A 22,893-nucleotide genomic window follows, 5' to 3' on the forward strand; every position below is an offset into this window, starting at 1 on the left:
GGGTGACTGGAGTTTCTCAGTCATTTTTAATAGTCTGTCCCCAGTATGGTTCCTCTGTCCCTCCAGAAAGTATTTTGTGCTTTAAGTGCTGCTCTTAAGAGTTTTTAAATGTTTGATATATTCTGATAAATTCATAAGCTATACATGTGTCTACATAACTATACCTAATGGAAAACACAATAAAATCTGTCTCCAGGGCTAAATATTACCTATTTAGATAATACTTTCTATGATTGTGAAGTACCAAATTTTAAATAGATTTTTTAAAAGTCTTAAGGAGGGACGCCTGGGTGGCTCAGTTGGTTGGGCAGCTGCCTTCAGCTCAGGTCATGATCCCAGCGTCCTGGGATCGAGTCCCACATCGGGCTCCTTGCTCGGCGGGGAGCCTGCTTCTCCCTCGGCCTCTGCCTGCCGTTCTGTCTGCCTGTGCTCGCTCTCTCTCCCTCTCTCTCTGAAGAATAAATAAAAAAAAAAAAAAAAAAAATCTTAAAAGTCTTAAGGAAAAAAGAGTAGGTAACTGAAATATTTTGAGTACCTGTTTTGTCAGTGCATATGAACTTTGCATACTTAGTCCTTGCAACACTGAAAAAAATCATAGTGAGCATCAGACATATATATTATATATATATATATAATATATATATATATATATATTTTTTTTTTTTTTTTTTAAGATTTTATATTTTAGAGCACCGGTGGAAGTAGAGAGGGAGGGGGAGAAACAGACTTCCTGCTAAGCAGGGAGCCAGATGTGGGGCTCCTTGATCCCAGGACCCTGAGATCATGACCTGAGCAGAAGGCAAAGGCTTAACTGACTGAGCAGACCCAGATGTCCTGAGCATCATATTGATAAGGGGTTTCAAATAACTTGCCTGACATCACACTGGCAAGTACATAGTAATGCTGACAAGGTCTTTCTGACTTAAAAGATCTACCTAATTTACAGTTAATGTATGTGTAACATTTTTTTTTTTAAGATTTTATTTTTTTGACAGAAGGAGAGATCACAAAGAGGCAGAGAGGCAGGCAGAGAGAGAGGGAAGCAGGCTCCCCACTGAGCAGAGAGCTGGATGCTGGGCTCAATCCCAGGACCCTGAGACCATGACCTAAGCCGAAGGCAGAAAGCTTTAACCCACTGAACCACTCAGGAATCCCTGCATAACACTTTAATATAATTTTGAAATCTTTCTGTCTGCCTGGACAAAGCCAGTCTACACAGCAGGTGGTCACCAAGTTTTGTTGAGTGAATCCTGAGTTGATGTCCAGTGGGGCTCAGGACCAGTTAAGATAACCTCTCTGTCTTCTCTGCAGTTGGTTATTTACTAGCCCCTCCCTTTGGGAGTGTTGAAGAGTAAGGAGTTCATGTTCCTTTAATTTTTACATTAGAGGTTGGGGAGTGGTGAGCAATAGGAAGAGCCTAAACTAGTAACTGGCAAGAAATACTAATTTGATTCTTAAAGTATTTGAGTATTAGGTTAGTGAATAAAGGGTGAGCCCCAAATCATATTACAAAGTTGTGTTCTGATCTTTGGTCTTAAAAAGGTGATGCCGTCCTTGCTCTAATGATGATAGGTACTTAGAGTTTAACTTTGTAGATTTTTCACTCTTTACATTTTCTAGATAGTTTAAAAGTGACAATGAAAGCTAAGATTATGAATCTCTCTTCTAAAAAAATTTTATTTATTTATTTATTTGACAGATCACAAGTAGGCAGAGAGAGAGGGGGAAGCAGGCTCCCTGCTGAGCAGAGAGCCTGATGCGGGGCTTGATGCGGGGCTCAGTCCCAGGACCCTGAGATCATGACCTGAGCTGAAGGCAGAGGCTTAACCCAGTGAGCCACCCAGCTGCCCCCAAATTATGAATCTTTGATCAACGATTTGTGAACTATAGAATGTTAGTGATAAAAAACTCATTAGAAATCTGTAGCTTTTTTTGGTAGTATTTATTTGAGAGAGAGCACACTAGCAGGATTGGGGGGGCAGGAAGAGAGAGAGAGAAATCTCCAGCAGACTCCCTGCTGAGCTTGGAGGCCTGCTGAGCGCAGAGATAGACCTGGGTCGGGGCTCCATCCCATGACCCAAACTCATGACTTGAGCTGAAATCAAGACTTGGGTGCTTATCTCACTGAGCTACCCAGGCATTGCCCACCCCGCCCTTTTAAAAAAATTTATTTCTTTGAGAGGGAGAGAAATCTTTAGCTTTGATGAAACTTAGCCTAGGATATGAAGTTAATGTCAGAGCCATGATTGGAACCCAGATATCTTGACTGTCCTTTCAGGGTTCTGTTTTCATTACCTGCATCGCTTCTACTGAATCAAGGCTTCAAGTTAGGATATGCGTCAAGGTTTAAATTTAACTATTTAAGAAGCAACAGAATTTTACAGTAGCCTTGGAGAGGAGAGGCTTGTAGCTTTCATCAGTTTCAGAGGGATCTTGATTGATTAAAAAGTGTGAAACTATATATACATGGTCTCCACATGGTCTTCACTGAGGAGATTGGCATTTTACTTAATTCTTGTTAGTGTCAGGGAAGAATTGGTCAAGATATCAACTTGGAGAACTATATTAGGTAGGATTTTCCTAATCCTTGTGTATAATAGGTTACTGTCTTGCTTGCCAGTTGGAATTAGGCATTTTTGGATCCTAATGAGTTATGGTGGTAATGGATTTGGAACTCCTTGTGTTACAATAATCACCATTTCCCATCACACCTAAGCTTTCATTTAGTGTAGAAAAAATACAATGGTTCATTTCTTAGAAACTGCATGTACTTTTTTTTTTCCCAAATGAGGGTAATGTAAACATTTTTTTAAAAATGTAAACATTTTTTGATTTTTTTTTTTTTTTTAAATAAATAAACTCTACACCGAACATTAGGCTTGCAGTTATAACCTTGAGATCAGGTCGCATACTCTGTTGAGTGAGCCATGCAGGCACCCCAGAAACTGCAAAAACCTTTTTTTTTATTAAGATTTTATTTATATATTTGACAGAGATCACAAGTGGGCAGGAGAGAGAGGGAAGGGCTGAGCAGAGAGCCCAATGTGGGGATTAGTCCCAGGACCCTGAGATCACGACCTGAGCCAAAGGCAGAGCCTTTAACCCACTGAGCCACCCAGGTGCCCCTGCAAATACTTTTAGGACATGTATTTTTGCCATTCATAATGAACTAACAGTTTGTATCATTTTATGAAAATACTTGACAAGTTTTGTTGTTCTTATTAGCAGCCTGGCAGAAATTGGGGTAAATAGGATCTTTTGAGCAATTTTCGTTATTCAAAAAGCTGAATGAGAATTGCATATTTATCCATGACATAAAGCCAAACAGTTGAACTCAAATCATGTATGTAATTATTATTATTTTTTAAGATTTTATTTATTTATTTGACAGAGAGAGAGAGAGCGCACAAGCAGTTGGAGAGGCAGAGGGAGAGGAAGAACCAGGCTCCCTGCAAAGCAGGAGAAGCCCAATATGGGACTCGATCCCAGGTCTCCAGGATCATGACCTGAGCCGAAAGCAGTGGCTTAACCAACTGAGCCACCCAGGCGCCCCTCGTGTCTGTAATTAAACTGATGAGACTCTCAATTAACTGTACTACAAAAGCCCAAATATATATATATATATATATATATATATATATATATATATATATACACACACACACATACACGTATATGCTTTTTATTTGTACAGATTGAGAACACATGAACTGTACAAGCAAGGTAGGTACAGTATCTTGAAATAATGGGAATCCTGTAGGAAAGAAATAATGAAAGATCTTTAGTTGAGGAACATTGGGGAAGTACTATTTACAAGCTTTTTTTTTTTTAATTTTTATTATTTTACATAAACTCTACTTCCAGTGTGGGCTTGACCTTATCTCGAGATCCAGTACCACCCCAAGATGAAGTCCTGTGCTCTACTGACTATGCCAGCCGAGGCACCCCTGAGGAAGTACTTTCTAAACCATTATCCCAGACTCTGCTGAGCAGTTTCGATGAGGAAAGCAGGACCAAAGACTGCTTTATATTTGAAGGCCAAATTATTCAGGCCAGGATGGCCATTTTGGGGTTAAAAGTGGTAATATTTTGAGGTGGCCTGAATTTTGATAAAATTTAGCAAATGTTCATAATATTTTATTATCTAGTAGAAAAGAAAAAAAACCTTTTCACTGTAATAAAAAAACTGAACTTTAGAATATGAACTTGTTTACAGGTAGAAAAACAAAATTTCATTTGGTTCCAAAGTAAAACAACAGAAGCCATCACTGGAGTCCTTTTAGCAGATACTGGTTCAGATCTATATTGGGCATGATACATAGCCTGTTTTACAAAGTACTTGATAAATGTTAAACATTTTCCTTAATTGTTTTCTCCAGTGAGTATTTTCCCAGTCTTGTTATTTTCTTTGCTTCATGCTGCCACATACACGAAAAAGGTCCTTGATGTAAGTAAAGCTCTGCCATTTTTTTGACTCCTGCGTTGCAGATTGTTGACATGAATTTGAATTCTAAGACATTTTGGTATTTGTCAGGAAAGTTTCCTTCAATCCCTGCAGACTTGTTGTAAATTATTAGTCATTTGAAAGTCTTAAGTTTGAAATTTTTTATTTAAGTTTCACAAAGTACACTTTATAGGTAAATGATTATATTGCAGAATACTCCCAGTCCCCAGAGAATTTCTGAAATTTGAAATAGATTTGTTTTTTTAAAAAAATCATTTAGGTTTGGTAAGTTGTCCGAGATCTCTTGTTCTGTCGTTGCTTAATTTTAACATACCAGGTAAGTAGAGTATTCTGAATTTCTTTTACTTTAGTGTTCAGAACTGCTGTTTTCCGAAAATATTTTCTTATTCCTAGGTTCGAACAGGAAGCGTCATTAAGTGTGCCAGGTGGATTGACTGCATATGCACTGACAGTTGAATTAAAATATCCAAATGTTTGTGCTCGCTTCGGCAGCACATATACTAAAATATCCAAATGTTTGACTTGTGTTGGCCTGTTTCTTTATTCATACAGTTCTTTGGTCACAGTAGTAATGGGATACTGTAATTTATTTAGCTAAGGACTCAGAAATATCTTAACTGTATTACTAGGTAGTTTGTTATGGTAAGGTTGAAATAACCACTATTTTTTTGTGAAATAATCTAGTCTTTTTAAAAAAAAAAAAAAAGCATGGAAATGACTTACTAAAGTTGTCTTACTTTTCAAATACACAAAATCCAGCAAAGCAGGAAAATATACACTAACTTTTACATTATTTTGTAAACTTTTATATTACCATTTCCAAAATGTCTTTTAGTTGTATTACCTGTTGGATATGCTGTTTGTTTAAAGAAAGAAGATATTTGAGTAATCAAAAATGCTTCATTATTTCTGATACTGTTTTCTTGTGTTTTAGGCAAAGGGTTCAAATAGTTTACCTCTGCTGAGATCTATCTTGGATAAATTAAGTGCTAATCAACAGAATATTCTGAAATTTATTGCTTGTAATGAAATATTCTTGATGCCTGCTACAGTTTTTATGCTTTTTAGGTAAGAATAAAAATACATTTGTTTTGGGAGGCAGATGACTAAGTTAATGTAATAAAGGTATTATTTCATCTTGCTTAAATCTTGTTAGATACTGATATGCAGAGCTAGATTGATCTTAGCAGCCATTTTTTATTGTATCGTAGAGAACCTGAGATGTTATGGTAAACCTAGGAACTTGCTTATTTATCATTGCTTGTGATTTACCGTTTACTGTTTTGAAAATTTATTTTAGAATTGCTGCCTTTGAAAGAATCTTAGGAAGCCTCATTTAATGTGTCTGCCATTATTTAGATGGTTTTTCTTTCAGAAAAATTACGGTCTGATACTGATAGCTGTCTATTATCACCTCCGTGTTTTGTATCTTTTTTTTTTTTTTTTTTAGATTTTATTTGCAAGAGAAAGACATAGTGAGAGAGAGAGCACTAGGGGGAGGGGAGCTCGAGCTGGGAGGAGAGGGAGAAGCTGGCTCCTTGCTCAGCAGGGAGCATGACCTGAGACTCAATCCCAGAACCCTGGGATCCTGACCGGAGCTGAAGGTAGATGCTTAACCAACTGAGCCACCGAGGCGTCCCTTGATTGTTTTTAATTATAGCAGTAAGGCATGAATAAGTTTCTGTCCTGTTAGAAATTAAAACAGGCTAGTATTGACCCTCCCCATCAAGATTCTTGCATTTAAGTTTTAAAAGCTCATTTCTGGGGAGATGGGTGGGAGAATGGGTAAAAAAGATGATGGGGATTAAGGAGTGCGCTTGTGATAAGCACTGGGTGATTAAAATGAAAACTTGAAAAAAAGAAGAAAATGGAGGAGCATAAGCTTTGGTTACCAAGTCAAAAGTTCTTTTCTGTCTCTGTTAATGTGTTTATCTTCTTTGTTGTGGAAAGAAAAAAATTACTAGCTTCAAAGCTAAATTGGAGAAAAATTCAGATCAGCAGGAAAAAAAAAACTACATTTCTGCCTGGATTATTGCTTTTTTAGTTTTTCCAATAAGAGGACATTACAGATAAAAGCTAAAATACCATTTGACTCTGAGTTGTTGCAGTTCTGTCCTCTTCTCTTACATCTTTGTGCATGTTAAAAATATTTATACAGATACATAGAAAATACATACTATGGGGGCGCCTGGGTGGCTCAGTGGGTTAAAGCCTCTGCCTTCGGCTAAGGTCATGATCCTGGAGGGTCCTGGAATCGAGCCCGGCATTGGGCTCTCTGCTTAGCGGGGAGCCTGCTCCCACCTCTCTCTGCCTGCCTCTCTTCCTACAAAAAAAAGAAAAGAAAATACATATGGGTGCAGGATTTTGGGGTTTTGGTTTTTTTGTTTTTTATTTTGCGTCAGAAGTGCCATAATCCATCTGTTCTCTGCATCTTGCTTTTTTCCACTCCTCCAGTATGTTTTCGTGCCCTATTCATGTTGATAGATACAATTCTTGTTTGTTCCATTTAATGGCCATGTAGTGTTTGGTCATATGCTGCATTTTATTACCTGTTCCATGTTGATGGAGAAACATGTGTTTCCAAAGTTTTGTTTTTCTAAATATTGATGGATGAACATCTTTTTATCTTCTTAAAATTTTTTTTTTTATCTTAAATAGTCTCTACTCCCAATGTGGATCTCAAACCCCAAGATCAAGAGTTGTATGCTGCTTCGACTGAGCCCTCTTTTTACCTTTCTGCTTATATTTTTGTGCATGTGTTTTCTCTAACCTAGAACTGATTTTGCTGAGGCTAAGCTAAGTGCATTTTATACTTAATAGACCATGCCAGACTTTAAGATGTCTGTATTTGCCGTTTTCCATGATCTCATTAACGCAAAAAACTTATTTTTTATGAAATATTTCATTTTAGTGTGCATTGCCTTAATGAGTGAGATTTTTGCATGTCTGACTCTTTAGCAGTCTGTAAGCCAGTAACAGTTTTATAGATTTCCTCATAAATGCATTCGTTCCATTCTTTTAAGTAATGTTTTTCTCTGGAAACTCCAGGATCACCACCTGTTGCTCAGGCTGTAGGATCATAAGTTAGGTAATATAATCTAAATAAAGTCTGAAATGGTAGAGTGGAAAGACTTATTGGGCGTTAGAGACCTGGATTCTAGTTGATGTGATCATTAACTTAGCCTTTTGAGCATTGATTTTTTTTTTTTCCACATTTAAAAAACTTAAACCTTGGGGCACCTGGATGGCTCAGTGGGTTAAGCCTCTGCTTTCAGCTCAGGTCATGATCCCAGGGTCCTGGGATCGAGCCCCACATCGGGCTCTCTGCCTGCTGCTCTGCCTACTTGTGATCTGTCAAATAAATAAATAAAATCTTAAAAAAAAAAAAAAAACTTAAACCTTAAACTGATTTTAATTTTCAAGATTATTGTAAAAGAGATGAGAATTTACCAGAGATATTTAAAGAGAGAAATCACCTTGTTATTTTAAAAGTCTAACATAAGATTATAAGCTTTCCCTCATAGGAAAAGCTCTTGATGATTTAATATCATTCGCATATAACACAAACTATAAAATTAACTTGAAGTCATTATTCCTTAGATGGTCCGTCCATGATAGAAAGACAATCTAGGGGCGCCTGGGTGACTCAGTGGTTAAGCCGCTGCCTTTGGCTCAGGGTCCTGGGATTGAGTCCCACATCGGGCTCTCTGCTCAGCGGGGAGCCTGCTTCCCTCTCTCTCTCTCTGCCTGCCTCTTGGTCTGCTTGTGATCTCTCTCTGTCAAATAAATAAATAAAATCTTTAAATAAAAAAAAGACAATCTAATATTAGAAGCCTTCATTACGTTATATTTTTCTGAGCAATGCTTCAAGCTTTGTATTTTAAAATGAAGGTAAAGTCTGTGAGTTTATCTTATGTATACATGGACATGAGTGTAAAAAAAGATAAAAGGATGAGATCTTGTAGCTTTATTGTTAGTAGAGAGCTTGTTACATAATAGTAATGCTAAGGTGAACTGGTTGAAGCTAAAAAAAGCACGAGGGAAATTTATGTGTTGTGCTGGGGATAATCCTCAAGATAAAGAAAATTTAGAAATTTGTTAAAGGGCGCCTGAGTGGCTCAGTTGGCTGAGTGGCTGCCTTCGGCTCAGGTCACGATCCCAGGTTCCGCAACGGGCTCCCTGCTCAGTGGAGTCTGCTTCTCCCTCTCCCTCTGCCTGCTGCTCTGCCTGCCGCTCTGCCTACTTGTGCTTTCTCTCTCTCTCTCAAATAAATAAATAAAATCTTTAAAAAAAATTTTTTTTTATTAAGAACTGTGTAGGGTGTTCCCTTTTATATTTTGGGATGTGTTTGTATATTTAAGGGCATATGAATGTTTTTTTCTGCTTCAGTTTCTTCATCTTTGAAATGGGAGTGATAATGCCACTTCCCTCTTGGAATTGTTAAATGGATTCAGTGCATTGTATAGTGAGCACTGTATCAGTGTCAGTCATTATATGCCCTTGTGTGAGGGAATTTCTGGAAGGATTAATATTAGAGACTGAGCTGTAATTCTGAGGAAGGAGCTAACTTGGATGATGGAAAATTTTTCGTTGAATATTCCTTTCTGTATTTTCCTTTTTTTTTTAATTTTTAAATTAAAATTTTTTAATTTTTAAATTAAAAAAAATCATTTATTTATTTGACACAGAGAGAGAGATTACAGTTAGGCAGAGAGTCAGGCAGAGAGAGAAAGGGAAGCAGGCTCCCCGCCGAGCAGAGAGCCTGATACAGGGCTCGATCCCAAGACCCTGAGACTATGACCTGAGCCAAAGGCAGAGGCTTAACCCACTGAGTCACCCAGGCATTCCTGTATTTTTTTTAGTATGTGTATTTTTCAATTTGAAGAGTTAAAGATTTGTCATAGGAGTTTTTGGGGAAAGTGGATGTGACATTTAGTTTAGTGATTAGTTTGTAACCATAAATTTTTATTATGAAAGTAATATCTCAGTTCAGAAGAAAAGGTAAAAATTAAGTTTAAAAACCACGTTAGCATCTTTAATGTATTTCTTCAAAAAGTTTTAATATAGAATTATAATATGTATAGTTTTATGCTCTGCATTCTTCAAGGTTGCTGTGTGGTTTTCATAATCAACACTTTACATAGTTGCATATTAACTCTATCAAATAAAGGTAATATATATAGCCTTGCTATTAACTATCCAAATAGTGATGCATTTAATTTGTAATTATTGCTGGTGAATGTCTTAATCCAGATGGTCTTTCTAGGAAGAAATTCTTGACTTAGAATTTCATAAATATATATATGGCTCTTAGGTATTAAAATTATGTTTAACCAAGCAAAATAGTAGAATAAGCTATGTGAATTTACTAGGGAACCTGTGTGATTTTATTAGCTTTTTTGTTTAAATAAAATGAACTGGGGCACCTGGGTAGCTCAGTGGGTTAAAGCCTCTGCCTTCAGCTGGGGTCATGATCCCAGGATCCTGAGATCGAGTTCCGCATCAGACTCCCTGCTCTGTGGGGAGCCTGCTTTCCCCTCTCTCTCTCTGCCTGCCTCTCTGCCTACTTGTGATCTCTGTCAAATAAATAAATAAAATCTTTAAAAAAAAATAAGTAAAATGAACCACTTTTCATTTGCTATGTTGTAAAGTTTCAAAATTTGATAATCAGTTATTAGTGGTAATTATGGAAGCATTTATACATTTTCTTCTTTTGAAAGATTTTATTTATTTGAGAGAGAGATGGGGGAGGGAGAAGGAGAAGGAGAGGGACAAGCATACTCCCTGCTGAGTGGGGAGTGCAACAGGGAGAGTTGGGACCAATCCCAGGACCCTGAGATCATGACCTGAGCTGAAGTCAGAGGCTTAACCTTCTGAGCCACCCGGGCACCTGTATACATGTTCTGGTTCATTTAATAGCATTTAAAGTTTTTAAAAGTAATATATACATAAATACATGTTTATAAAAATTTAAGCAATAACATTTTACTTGTTAGCAATCACATATATTCTTTTATTTCTTTTTCTTTCTTTCTTTCTTTTTTTTTTTTTTAAGTAAGCTCTCTGTTCAACATGGGGCTTGAACTTAAAAACTCCAAGATGAAGGGTTGCATGCTCTACCAACTGAGCTAACCAGGTGCCACTCTTTTACTTCTTTTAAGAATAACTTTGATTTAGGGGTGCCTGGCTGGCTTATGTGTCCAGCTCTTAATTTCTGCTCAGTTTATGATCTCAGAGCTGTGAAGTCAAAGCCCCATGTTGGGGTCTGCACTCAGTAGGGAGTCTGCTGCTCTCTCTCGTCTCTCTCTGCCCCTTCCCTTGCTCGCACTCTTGTTCTCTCTCTAAAGTAAATAAATAAATCTTAAAGAAAAAAGAGTAACTTTGATTAAGACTTGATAGGTATTACCATGACCATTTTTTATTTTATTTTATTTTACTTAGGGTGTACACCAAGCGAGCCGAGAGGGTCGGAGAGAGAGGGAGATAGAGAATTTTAAGCAGGTTCTATGTCCAGCACTGAGCTGGATACAGGGCTCAGTCTCAATGATCCTGAGATCATGACCTGAGCCGAATTCAAGAATTGGACGCTTAATGAACTGAGCATCCCAGTCGCCCCTACCATGACCATTTAATGAATGAAGACACACACAGGCACTGGTTAAATTGCTTTAAGTTTTGAGAGCATAAATAAGACTCGATAATGTGTATTTCTTGCCCTTGATTTGTTTATTTCAGTGGCCAAGGAAGTTTGCTCCAGCCTTTTATATACTATAGATTTCTTACTCTTCGATATTCCTCTAGAAGAAATCCATATTGTCGGTAAGCTGGTGATTAGTTTAAATGTCTTGTTTGTTGAGAGTATTGTGAGATACAATATTTATAATTTGTAAGAGTTGCCTAGCTTCTTTTATGTTAGAATTTAGAAGCAAGTGATATTTTTGTAAATTAAAGTTCCGGGCCTTAGTAGGATTGGTGAGGAGGTGGTTGTATTTCTTTTTACAAGCTGAGACCAGATTTACCTTGATCTCCACTAAAATAGTAAACCAGTAAAGCAGTATTTAAGTTTAAGGAATTTAAAGATGTCTAAGACATTAGTTCCAAACTCAAGGCACTCTCCTAATTGAAGAAACAAAACTGTATGTCAAATAATAAGGATGGGTTCACAAACGCATGTATGATGCATTGTTATGTTTTGCTTTATCGTATCAATACTGTAGTCCACAGGAAGGAGAGATCAGGAAATAAAAAGAGTCCATGAAAGTTTCACAAATCAGAGGTTTTAATTTGTTCAAGAAAGATTAAAGCCTTCAAATAAGACAGAATAGGTGAAAGCATTTTAGGAAAATAGTAGGAACACAAGTTCAGAGCCAAGAGGTAACAAGCTGTATTTATGACACAGAATAGACCTGTTTGACTCTACCAGGGATTCTGAATGGTAAGTGGTTACACTTAAGACTAAAAATGTATATTGGAGCCATATCATAAAATTTCTTGAATTTCAGGATAAAAAGTTTGGAACTTATCTTTTAGATGTATGAGAATGATGGTTTGGACATGGTTTGGACATGATCATATTCTTCGGTAGTCCTGTGCAGAATAGTTTGGAGTGGAAAAATGAGGAAGCAGTAATATATATATATATATATATATTTAAAGATTTTATTTATTTATCAGAGAGAGAGAAGGGGAGAGAGCAAACACAGGCAGACAGAATGGCAGGCAGAGGCAGAGGGAGAAGCAGGCTCCCTGCCAAGCAAGGAGCCCGATGTGGGACTCGATCCCAGGACGCTGGGATCATGACCTGAGCCGAAGGCAGCTGCTTAACCAACTGAGCCACCCAGGCGTCCCAGAAGCAGTAATATTTTAATAAGTTACTATAATGTTCAGGAATGGAGGCTTCAGTGATAGCTGAGTTATGCATGTGGATCTCAGAAGTTAGAGTAAAACTGAAAAGAATAGCTGTTTTTAATAGCTTCCTGGATATGTTACTGAGAATACTAATGTTAACACAGTTTTTGTTTGCAAATTTAAAATAAATTCATTGTATAGTAGAATTCAGTCAGAAATCCAGTGAGTGTTTTAGCATGATCTTTATTTTCATGAGCAAAGTAAAAAGAACTGAAATCAAATGCTGGTCCATGTTTTTTAGATTAGGCAGGTTTTATAGTTTTTGTTTTATAGATTTAGGCAAGTTTTTAACTTTAGGCAAGTTACTTAAATTTTAATTTTTTCATTGGTAGAGGAGAAAAATCTCCTGGGGATGAAATGAAGTAATAACGTGCTTAGATTCTGTTGTGTTTCTAATACATAGTTTATTTTCCTTTTTCTGTGATTCTAATTATCCTGGAGGAGCTTTTATGTTCTGTTAGACAATGTCTTTCTTACAGTACTTCCTAAAATAGAGCTAGCTTCAGACACAGGTTCTTAAAGAGTCCCTAGTCAGAAATAAACTTTCGGTTTTACTTGATTCCATGAGTTTTTGCCCTTGTTTTGTATCTGGTTCGTGTATTCATTTCAGACAATATCTTCTGGTCTCCTGCCCTAGTAATCCATTTTTCATCAGCAGCTTTGTTTTTTTCTGCTTCTTTATACCCTTTTTATCTCTAATCCCATTTTTCCCACTTGCCCTTAAGTCAGATTAGCACGCAGAAAAATTTAGAAGTGTCCAATGGGATAAAAAAGGAAATAGCAGGATCCAGGTAAGACAAGTATGTGCTAATAAGCATTTTCAAGGATCTCCCATAAACACACAAAACACATGAAAACAGTGGAAAGGAAATGGGAAATATTTGAGCTTATAAATATTGATAAACAGCCTATAAAACTACATTTTCTGTGTTACACTTTTTTGTTAGGGATTTTGCCAGCTTCTACCATTTTTACTTACAGTATCCATTCCCATGTTAAAGGTATCAGTCCTTTTTAGATGTCAAGGGTAGATTGTTCAGAACTGCGCTGTCCAGTATGGCAATGGGCAGCCACATTTGATTTTTTTTTTTTTTTTTTTAAGTAGGCTCCATACCCATTGTGGAGCCCAACTTGGGGCTTGAACTCACTACTGAGATCAAGACCTGAGCTGAGATCAAGAGTCAGATGCTTAACTGATTGAGCCACCCATGTGCCCCACATTTGACCATTGAAATAAAAACTAAAATTCATAAACTTTAGGGGCATCTGGGCAGCTAAGATGGTTGAAAATCTGCCTTTGGCTTTGGTCGTGATCCCAGGTCATGGGATCGAGCCCTATGTCAGTCTCCTGCTTGGTGGGGGGTCTGCTTCTCCCTCTTCCTCTGCTTCTCCCCCTACTAGTGCTCTCTCTGTGTCAAATGAATAAATAAAATCTTAAAAAAAAAAAAATAGAATTTGTAAACTTTAAAACCCAGTTCCTGAGTCACATTAGCCAGTTTCACACACTCAGAAGCAATGTCTGGCTGATGGTCACCCTACTTGACAGCATATGGAGACACTTTGATCATCACTGACCGTTTATTGTCCACTGCTCCAGCACTGTGACTTGGTCTAGATTATGCCAAGGACAGCCTTGAATGAAAGAACTGGCCCTGTGATTTTAGGCAAGCCATTGGCCTCTTGAGGCCTCATCTGTAACCTGTGGGGTTTGCTTAGAGTATTTTTACGGTGCCATCTAGTTTTATTCATTAGTCATTTATTCAGAAGACAGTGATTGTGTGTTGGTGAAGTCTGAGTTCTGGCACGTGGGTGCCTGAAAAAGTGCATGTTGCTGGAGTTACTGACGTATATAGGGGAGTTCTGAAGATCAGTGCTTCAAAGGGAAGATGGACAAGATCATGAAAGGGTTTGGAATTTATTTCAAGATAGGAAGAGCATTTGGAGTTCATAAGATGGAGGGGTTGAGAATATGATGAGATCTGATTTAGAAGTATTCCAGAAAATGCATTACATCCTCAGCAAGAGGAAGAATGGACCACTTTGGAGACTGGGAGAGTAGTTCAGAGCCTGAACTAATTCTGTGTAAAATAAAAGAGATAAATTTGAAAGATTTAGCAGGTTGGAGCTTAGGATTTGGGGAAGACTAAGATAAGGAAGCCCAACACAGGATACAGAAGGGTAGAACAGGAATTGTCTGTGTGCAGGATGAGTCAGCAGATAAAGTGAAAACTCAAAAGTGAATAATGAAAATTACTTTTGGTGGTATATCAGAATCTCTTGTAAATTACAGTTCAACCAACATACATGATTTTGTGTCTGTTAGCCTATACAATGTATGTGTGGTATGTACAGTATGTAATAAAGAGTCCTTTGGAGGCAGCAAGCACAGTAAAAGTTCACAATGTGTTTCGGGCACAAATTTGCAACACAACTGGAATATAGGGGTCGTGGCAGAGAGTGGGAGAGGAGATGAAGCAGAAAATTCGATTAAGACCAGATTCTGGAGGGCATTTGATGTTAAAGAGTTGGACTTAAAGTCTGAAGGTAGACAAGAACTGGTTTGATCAGTGGGATGATCCAACTGGGAAGTGGCCTTTCTTGAGTAACTTCTGTGCTGTCTCACTCAAATTACTCTACAGCTGACTCCCATGAAGTACGTATGCCTGTTTTGTAGATGAGGAAAGCTCTAAGAGACATTATGTGTTTTGTTTTGTTCTTTAAGATTTTATTTATTTATATGACAGGCAGAGATCACAAGTAGAGAGGCAGGCAGAGAGAGAGGAGGAAGCAGGTTCCCTGCTGAGCAGAGAGCCCGATGCGGGGCTCGATCCCAGGACCCTGAGATCACGACCTGAGCCGAAGGCAGAGGATTTAACCACTGAGCCACCCAGGCACCCCTAAGAGACATTATGTTTAAGGCAATAGTGTTTTGTTGTTGTTGTTGTTGTTTGTTTAAGATTTATTTATTTGCGATGGTGTGAGAGAGCATGAGAAGGGAGAGGGTCAGATGGAGAAGCAGACTCCCTGCTGAGCGGGGAGCCTGACCCAGCCTTTGCTCAACCAGCTGAGCTACCCAGCCTCCCTAAGGCAATAATTTAAGGAAAATAGTAGGTGGGAGTGCCCATAGTATATAGTTTTCACCCTGTTGCTCTCTTTTTTAGAACTAGTTGAATATACCCAAGTTAAATGTGAAAATGATGTGCCTCTACTGTAAAGATAAAATCATCCTTTATCTCAGCCCTTGGAGATAACCATTTATTAGATGCTTTTGTTAAATGAACTCCCCCCCCTACCTCCCCTCAAAAAAACACATAAATGTTGATTTTGAGAATTTTATTTTGTGTGTTTCCTACAGTGCATTGTAGTTATTACTTTTACTTCAGATTCTTTACTGACTATGGGAAATCCTTCCTCGGCATTTGTTTTGTATTCTTTTTCCTTTTGTGTCTGAACGAAAACTGTTTTATCTTGCAGGACCTTGTTTAATGAACTGAGGATTGTTGTTGAACACGTAATAATGAAACCTGCTTGCCCACTGTTTGTGAGAAGACTTTGTCTCCAGAGTATTGCTTTTATAAGCAGACTGGCACCAACAGTTGCGTAGTTAAACATCCAGCTAAGTTATATATAGTAGAAATAAGCATTTTTAGCAGTTGGTACTTCTGCTAAGGGTTGTTAATTCCAGGTGTAAAACTGACCTCAATCCAATTTACATAAACGCATCTCAATGGAAAGTTCATCATTTTCCTGGCATGTTAAATCAAGCCTTTTAAAAAGTTCCCAAGAAAATTTTATTGTGCTGTGTTATTAATGGTTAAGGAAGTTTCTTTCCTGTGATCAGTGTATCAGAAATTTTTTTAAATGCTGCTGTGCCTTTATCATGAAGTACTTTTATTTCTCTTGTAAAAGTAGCTTTAAAATTTCTTTCAACCTAATTGGTACCCTAGATTTATATCTGGCATGATTCCATTATAGTAATATTAACATACATGAATTCATCATATTTTGAGACAGTATTCTTTTGCCATTCAGTAATTTTGGTTGATGATTTTAAAAGAAACATTTACCACTATATTTGATTTCAGATTGTTATTAAATTCATGTTCTGCTGCTTTGTTAGGATTTGTTTTGGATATATCATTTTAAGAGGAATTCTGCATGCATCTTGTATCTTATGCTATGATCTTCCAAATTTTATTTCCATAACTACTGAATGTGGCTTTGAATATTTTTTAAAAGGCTGAACTGTAAGCGTGTTAGCCAACTGGGTCACTATCTGGGGTCACTGCTGTTCCACGTCAGAAAGCCTTAGTGGTTATATGGCTTTCCTTTTAGATACCCATCAAGGTACCTTTCTCAAATTGGAAACCCTTTTACAAATGTGGACACATAGATGATTAGCATTATTGGAGTTTATAGAATTAGATTCTTGACTGCCAATTTTCTTGGTTTCTTAGGCTTGAATTTTCATAGACAGTTGCAGCAGTTCAGATGTCTTTTGAAAGGAATGTAACTGAAGATTGAGCATATGCCTGTGCTTGGGTCTGTTCTGAAATAATAATGAAGATTATCCTGTAGATTACATACTTGCCCATCAAATATGACTTAAAAGGTTAAATGGAAAGATTGATAGGTAAGATAATTGGTGGGGAATGGGGCTGGAAAATGAATTGTGGGGGATTAGTGTGTATTTTAATTTCTTAATGCATAGGTAAATTTGGGAGTCTTGGGTGTATTATGCAGCTGTGATTTGAGTTGTATAATATGTTAAATCCTGTTTGTTGAGCTGCTCTCAACTTCTTTATAAAATTCATTCTGATCTTTAATTACTGTTGCATGGTTGGGAATGTTTAAAACACTGCAGAAGTTTTAGTACACAGTGATGTAATGGTTTTTGTAACCAGTTTTCTTCTGTCTGCATGTAATTGGATTTCTCATACATTTATTAGTAAGTTGTCAGTAACATCAGTTTTCTTTTTGTTCAACTTTCCCATCTTTGGAAATGTGATGTCTACTTGATAGCTCAACTGTAGCCAACTGTTTTTGTATTTTTTAAATATTTATCTACTAAGTTAGAAAAGCAGCCTCATGCAATACAGTTGATTGGGGTGGGTGGGTGGGTGTGTGGCTAGCCTCATTATCACTATATATGTAATATGATGGTTTTAAGAACTAATTTTCTAGAGCAATAAAGTGACTATAATGTTAAGTAAACATATTCCTGATTTCTAATGATGTCTTTAAAAATTAAGTCTTGAATTATATCAGGAAATCTTGGCAGCTGAAGTCATATTTATTTTTAAGTTACGTGTTTTTTTGTTTTCTACAATTTTTAAAAATCGAGATAATTTTAGATTTATAGAACAGTTGCAAAAATAGAGTTCTTGTATACCTTTTACTCAGCTTCCCCTTATATTAATACTTTACATAACTATATAGCATTTATCAGAACTAAGAAATTAGCCTTGGAACAATACTATTAATTAAAGTATAGAACTTACTCAGATTTCACCATTTTTTCTGTTAATTTTCTTCTTGTGAGCTGTTTTTACTGATTGTCTTTTAATGACCTATGAGTGTGCCTCTGTTCTGAGTTTTTCCTCTTTAGTTTGGGAATTATTGTTGGTCAAAAAGATTTCCCTAGAGGGAATAATTTCATGTTGTTTTTGATGAAAAGAATCTTAATATTAAAACTTAAAAATGTAGAATACCCTGTGCTTGAAAAGTTGAGGCTTTTTATCACATAACAGGATTATATTTCTCATATGCTCCTGTTGGACTATTCTTTAATGGAAGGTTTGATTTTTAAATAAAAAACTCCTCAATTCATGAAAAAGTAAACTTTACAATTTGAGTGTTACTGGATGTTTAGTTTGCATGAGCTAGTTACCTAGGAATCCCATGATATGTGTATGTACAACCAGCTGATTTTACATCTGGAATTACAGTTTAATATGTACATCTATCAAATTAAAATTAAGGAAATACAGTAGCAGTATATGGAATGAATGAAGTAGAAGAAATTATAGCATAGCTGAACTTCATTTTACTTCCAAGTTTAAAAAAGTCAGCATCCAACAAGTGCTGTAATGCTATTCTAGGACTTTTAGATATTAAACCCTCTGGGACAGGTGGAAGCCTAAAATAAAACCTACTTTTATTATAACAAGAATTCTGTATTCCTTTTGTATACCTGATGCCTTGTGAATATAAACTCTTAATATCAGTCCCAAACTGAAATTTCTTAAATAGTAATTTTGCTCCTGGAAGTAAGCAAGTAATTTAGGTATTTAGGAATTTCCCTTACAGAAAAATTAAGGCATGCTGATATTAAACCAGAAGTTTTTATGAAAGACTTAGGAGGTCTCTTTAATAACTATGAATTGTAAAGCTGTTACAATACCTTTTCTTTCTAAAAATCAAGATCAAAAATTCTGATTAGGTTTGTAAGTTTAGGACATGAATATCATTCGATGTGGAAAGGAAGATGAGTGTATATGTAGTAAGATAAGTGGAACTGAGATTGTGTGTGTGTTTTTTTTTTTAAGTTTGAGATAGAGTGAATGAAATTAATTTTGAGGGATTGTGGTTAAAGACTCTTATCTAATCCTAAGGAGTTTATTTTGATTCATATAGTTATTCTGAAACTCTTACCCCACTCATGCCTGCCCAGATCCCCTTAAGATCTGCTAGCCTCAAAGCTACCACCCAAACTTAGATCAATTTTGATTCTGACTCTTAAGGAAACAAACCTCAAGGGAGAAAGTAATCCCAGTCAGTTACGGATTTGATCAGTAGATGGCACTCTTTCCTCAGGTCATAGGCCCAGTTGGAAGGTTAAATGCCACCAAAAGTGCGGAGTCAGCCATAAAACTAAGGATCTGATTTCACCTTTTTTAATATGTAATTACTCAAAATTCAATAAATATTTAGTGAACATTTAGGGTGAGTACATAGTAATGAATTGAAACTACACTACTATGTATTGAATTATATTGAAATCATAGTAAAATATTGAAATGTTGAAAACCTGGAAGAGTACCCTATTAATGTTTACCCTATTAATGTTTAATTATTAATGTTCTAGTCAAATGGTAATACAGGCCACAGTTTAGGGCAGCATTATTCAGATCATGGACTCTGTGTTGTTGTTTTTTTCTTTATAAATAATGCCTAAATCACCTAAAAATACATGAATTACAAAATTGTTCTTTGTCCTTAATTTTCAGGTGTATAGAAAAATGGTACTTAAAATTTTTTCATGGTCCTTTTGTAGGTACACAAGATAAAACCAGTTCAACCTCTTAAAATTTAGACTTCTCATGGTAATAATGTAAAAGCATATTGAGATTTTTGGTTATTTTATCAAGAATAATATCTAGACTTGTAAATTCAGTTTGAGTTGCAGTGACAGCTAGTTTCTCTTTCACACCTCATTGGAATTTCTCTACGATCAGGAGAATTCTGCAGAGGCTATATGATCATGTAGTTCAATAGATAGTGTGCCAAAGATGTGTGTTTATAAATCCAGGAGTCTTTTCCAGGGTTTGTTTTAATGAGCAGCCCTCTTCTAATGTGCAGAATGGAAAAGTATTACTGGATCTGGTATTAAGGGTAAGAAAGGAACTGCTAAAAGTTTGGAAGGATTCCTGGTAGTAATTATTCTAGGACATTTGTACCTTCTAAGGTGGTGTTCAGGTGGGTTCTTAGAAGGAACCTGGTTTTCTCTGTGTGTGGTATGAACTCTCTAGAACACTCTTGTGCAGGGCAAATAGGAAAACTGCTTTGAGTTTGAGTTGATGTGACAGGAGATAAAGTTCAGTATTTTTTAGAATCTAAAGCAGATTCTGTTTCTTAGGAAAGTGATAAGGAAAAAATTGGTAGATACCTTTGCTGGAATCTAAAAATTAACTCCTACTAAAGGAGAAGGAAAGTCTCCAGAGTCATTTCACATTGTCCTTCATAGCGTTCTTAAAACTAACTTTTTGATATGCTCAGTCCTCTTAAACTAATTTTTTTTCTTGGTTCATGACAGTTGAACTCCAGATTTTCTTTTGTACCTTTAAAGCAGAACAATTGCTTTTGACATGAATTTTTGCTTATATCATAAATATATATTTGTAAGTTGAGACCAAATGGGCAAAGTCTTGGGCAGGAAACATTTGTGACGTGTCTATATTGGAACAAATGTAAAAGGGTCACAAAGATTGGAAAGAGCCATAAAAAACTGCTTGATTTATAAATGCATTAGTTCTGGTGCTCCATATAATGGGATATATTGAACTAAAAAATTTGTATATATAGTATGTCAGCATTTCTTAGTAACTTCTCTTGAGTCCATTTTTAATATCTAATATTGTACAGGTTGGGGAGTTATACTCTTCAGGCCAATACTATCCAGACTGTATAAATTTATAAAATAAATTGAAAAATTCATCATTCTCCTATATTCAAGACCAACACACATAAATGCTAATGCAGGGCTCAGAGGGGAAATATATTTCTCCTGAATATTTGAGAAAATGTGAAGTCCTTTCAAGAAAATCTAATAAACATAATAATCATAGCCTGCTGACACTAAGGAAAAAGGACCTCATTCGCTCTTTCTTTTATGCAGTGATTTACTGGTCCCTACTGATTTCCAAATTGGATCACTGTAGTAAATTATCTATGCTGGTACCTGTGAAAGTAAGCCCTGGGATCCATATTAGTTTTGTGTTCTGCTTAAATCAGCAAGAATGATAAATTTGATGGTGTGAAATTGAAAGTGTCAAGGGCTTTCTTTGGTGATTGAACAAAATGATGTCTCCACTTTAATTTATTGTGACCCTTTTTCACTCTGTGTGCTTTGTATATCTAATATTTATTTCAATACAAATTAAATTCTTGTTCCTTCATCTGTATTGTTATATATCTAAGATTTTATTGATGTAAAAATCGAATTGTGTAATAAAAATCTCTCTGGATTTAAGCAGATTTGAAAATGTTATGTTGCAAAAAAACATTTACAGTTAGAATTCAGCTTTCCATTGTGCTTCCATTGCCTTATTGTTAGAATAAGGTGAATATGAACACTTCTGTTGTCCTCAGCCCATCACAGATAATAGAAATGGTGTAAATTTGTGGTCTAAGGTGAAACTGGAAAAAAAAAAAGTTATAGTGGATCTCTGAGCTGTTTGAGTGCTTTACTTCTGTACCTTTTTTTTTAGTGAGATTTATTGCCTAGTGGATAAGTTATTTATAACCCTCAAACTATTTACAATATACAATATGCAGTTGATTTATTTATATAATAACTAAATCAACACAGGGTAACAGAGGAATGTATTTTCCTTAGGTGTTCAGAATTGGCAGATAGTTTCTGTGGCAATTCTAACAACTTGTACTAAGCAAAATGCTGTATAAGTAAGTAGTTTATGGTTTTTGTTTTGTTTTGTGTTGTTTTTTTTGGTTGAATTCTTTGAATTTGGACCTCTGCAACCGTTATGACCAAGAGTTCCATAAGTAACAGGTCATTTCATTTAAATAACCAAAAACCCTCAAGACAAAGAATTGAAACTTGCAGTGATCCAGAATAATATGAATGTATTTTTTTCTTTTTGTCATTAACTCCTAAAAGATACAGTTGTTAAAAAAAAAAATAAAAAAGATACAGTTGTATGTGCAGGTTTCTCTGATCTGAAATAATGGTCCTTGATGCAGTGAACTCTCAGATTCATGTTTTACAGTTCATTTTGTTAAATCCAAAGCATATAGTTCATCCTATAAATAATCCTATTTTGAAAATAGAATTTTATTCCTTTATCTAAAAAGCTAAATTCCCTTTTGGGGCTTATAGTATTATTGGGCTTATTTTGAATTAATGTTTTATATATGAACTTAATATTTCTCTTTCCCAAAGACAGTCCTCAATTAAAAAAAAAAAAAAAAAAAAGGCAGAAGTACATTCTTTAAAAATATCGCAAGGGGGCACCTGGCTGGCTCAGAGGGTAGAGCATGCGACTCTTGATCTTGGGGTTGTAAGTTCAAGTCCCACATTGGCTGTAGAGATTACTTTAAAAAAAAAAAGTCTTAAAAATGGGAACACCTTTTAGAAAACTATTTTAGAATTTTATGTGGGCATATTGCTGGGAATAAAATATATTTGGAAGGGAGTAAACATTTACCCTAAATAGAACCTACCAGAGGGTTAGTTTGTTTTTGCCTTTTAATATTATAAAGTCAGAGGATCTGTAAAGCTTATTACTGTTTGGGTTTTTATATTTATTATAGTTTCTCTAAAATGGTTTTGTGGCAGTTATACTTGATATTTATATAGCACTAATAGCTTTCAGTAACATAGGTATTTTTTAACCCTTTGACAGTAAAGTGCCCAAATTTGAAGCAGGGTTGTAAAATCATTCTTAAGTCTATTGTCTATATACTAGGAGTTACCAGATCGTCAAATTTTAAAATATTAGAATCTTATTTTAAGTACAAGCACACTGCCCCCTATTGGCAAATTTTCTGAAAAATTCTAA

At 36.0% G+C, this 22,893-nt stretch overlaps 1 protein-coding gene across 2 annotated transcripts in view; it reads left to right on the forward strand.

Moving 5' to 3' along the window:
* The window catches only part of TMEM33 (transmembrane protein 33), a 28,176-nt gene extending 6,143 nt beyond the window's left edge, over window positions 1-22,033 (forward strand). Inside the window, exons 5-9 of one of the 2 annotated variants that reach the window (XM_059383246.1) lie at window positions 4,380-4,447; window positions 5,400-5,533; window positions 11,201-11,284; window positions 15,848-15,968; window positions 16,831-22,033. In XM_059383246.1, the coding sequence (XP_059239229.1) occupies window positions 4,380-4,447; window positions 5,400-5,533; window positions 11,201-11,284; window positions 15,848-15,968; window positions 16,831-16,836 (413 nt within the window). In that variant the 3' untranslated portion in view covers window positions 16,837-22,033. Of the gene's footprint in view, window positions 1-4,379; window positions 4,448-5,399; window positions 5,534-11,200; window positions 11,285-15,847 lie in introns of both variants that reach the window. The other variant, XM_059383237.1, reaches the window with a different exon arrangement.
* Window positions 22,034-22,893: the final 860 nt, after the last annotated feature.

Source organism: Mustela nigripes, chromosome 1 (assembly GCF_022355385.1).
Source record: "Mustela nigripes isolate SB6536 chromosome 1, MUSNIG.SB6536, whole genome shotgun sequence".
In the NCBI taxonomy this organism is placed as follows: Eukaryota; Metazoa; Chordata; class Mammalia; order Carnivora; family Mustelidae; genus Mustela; species Mustela nigripes.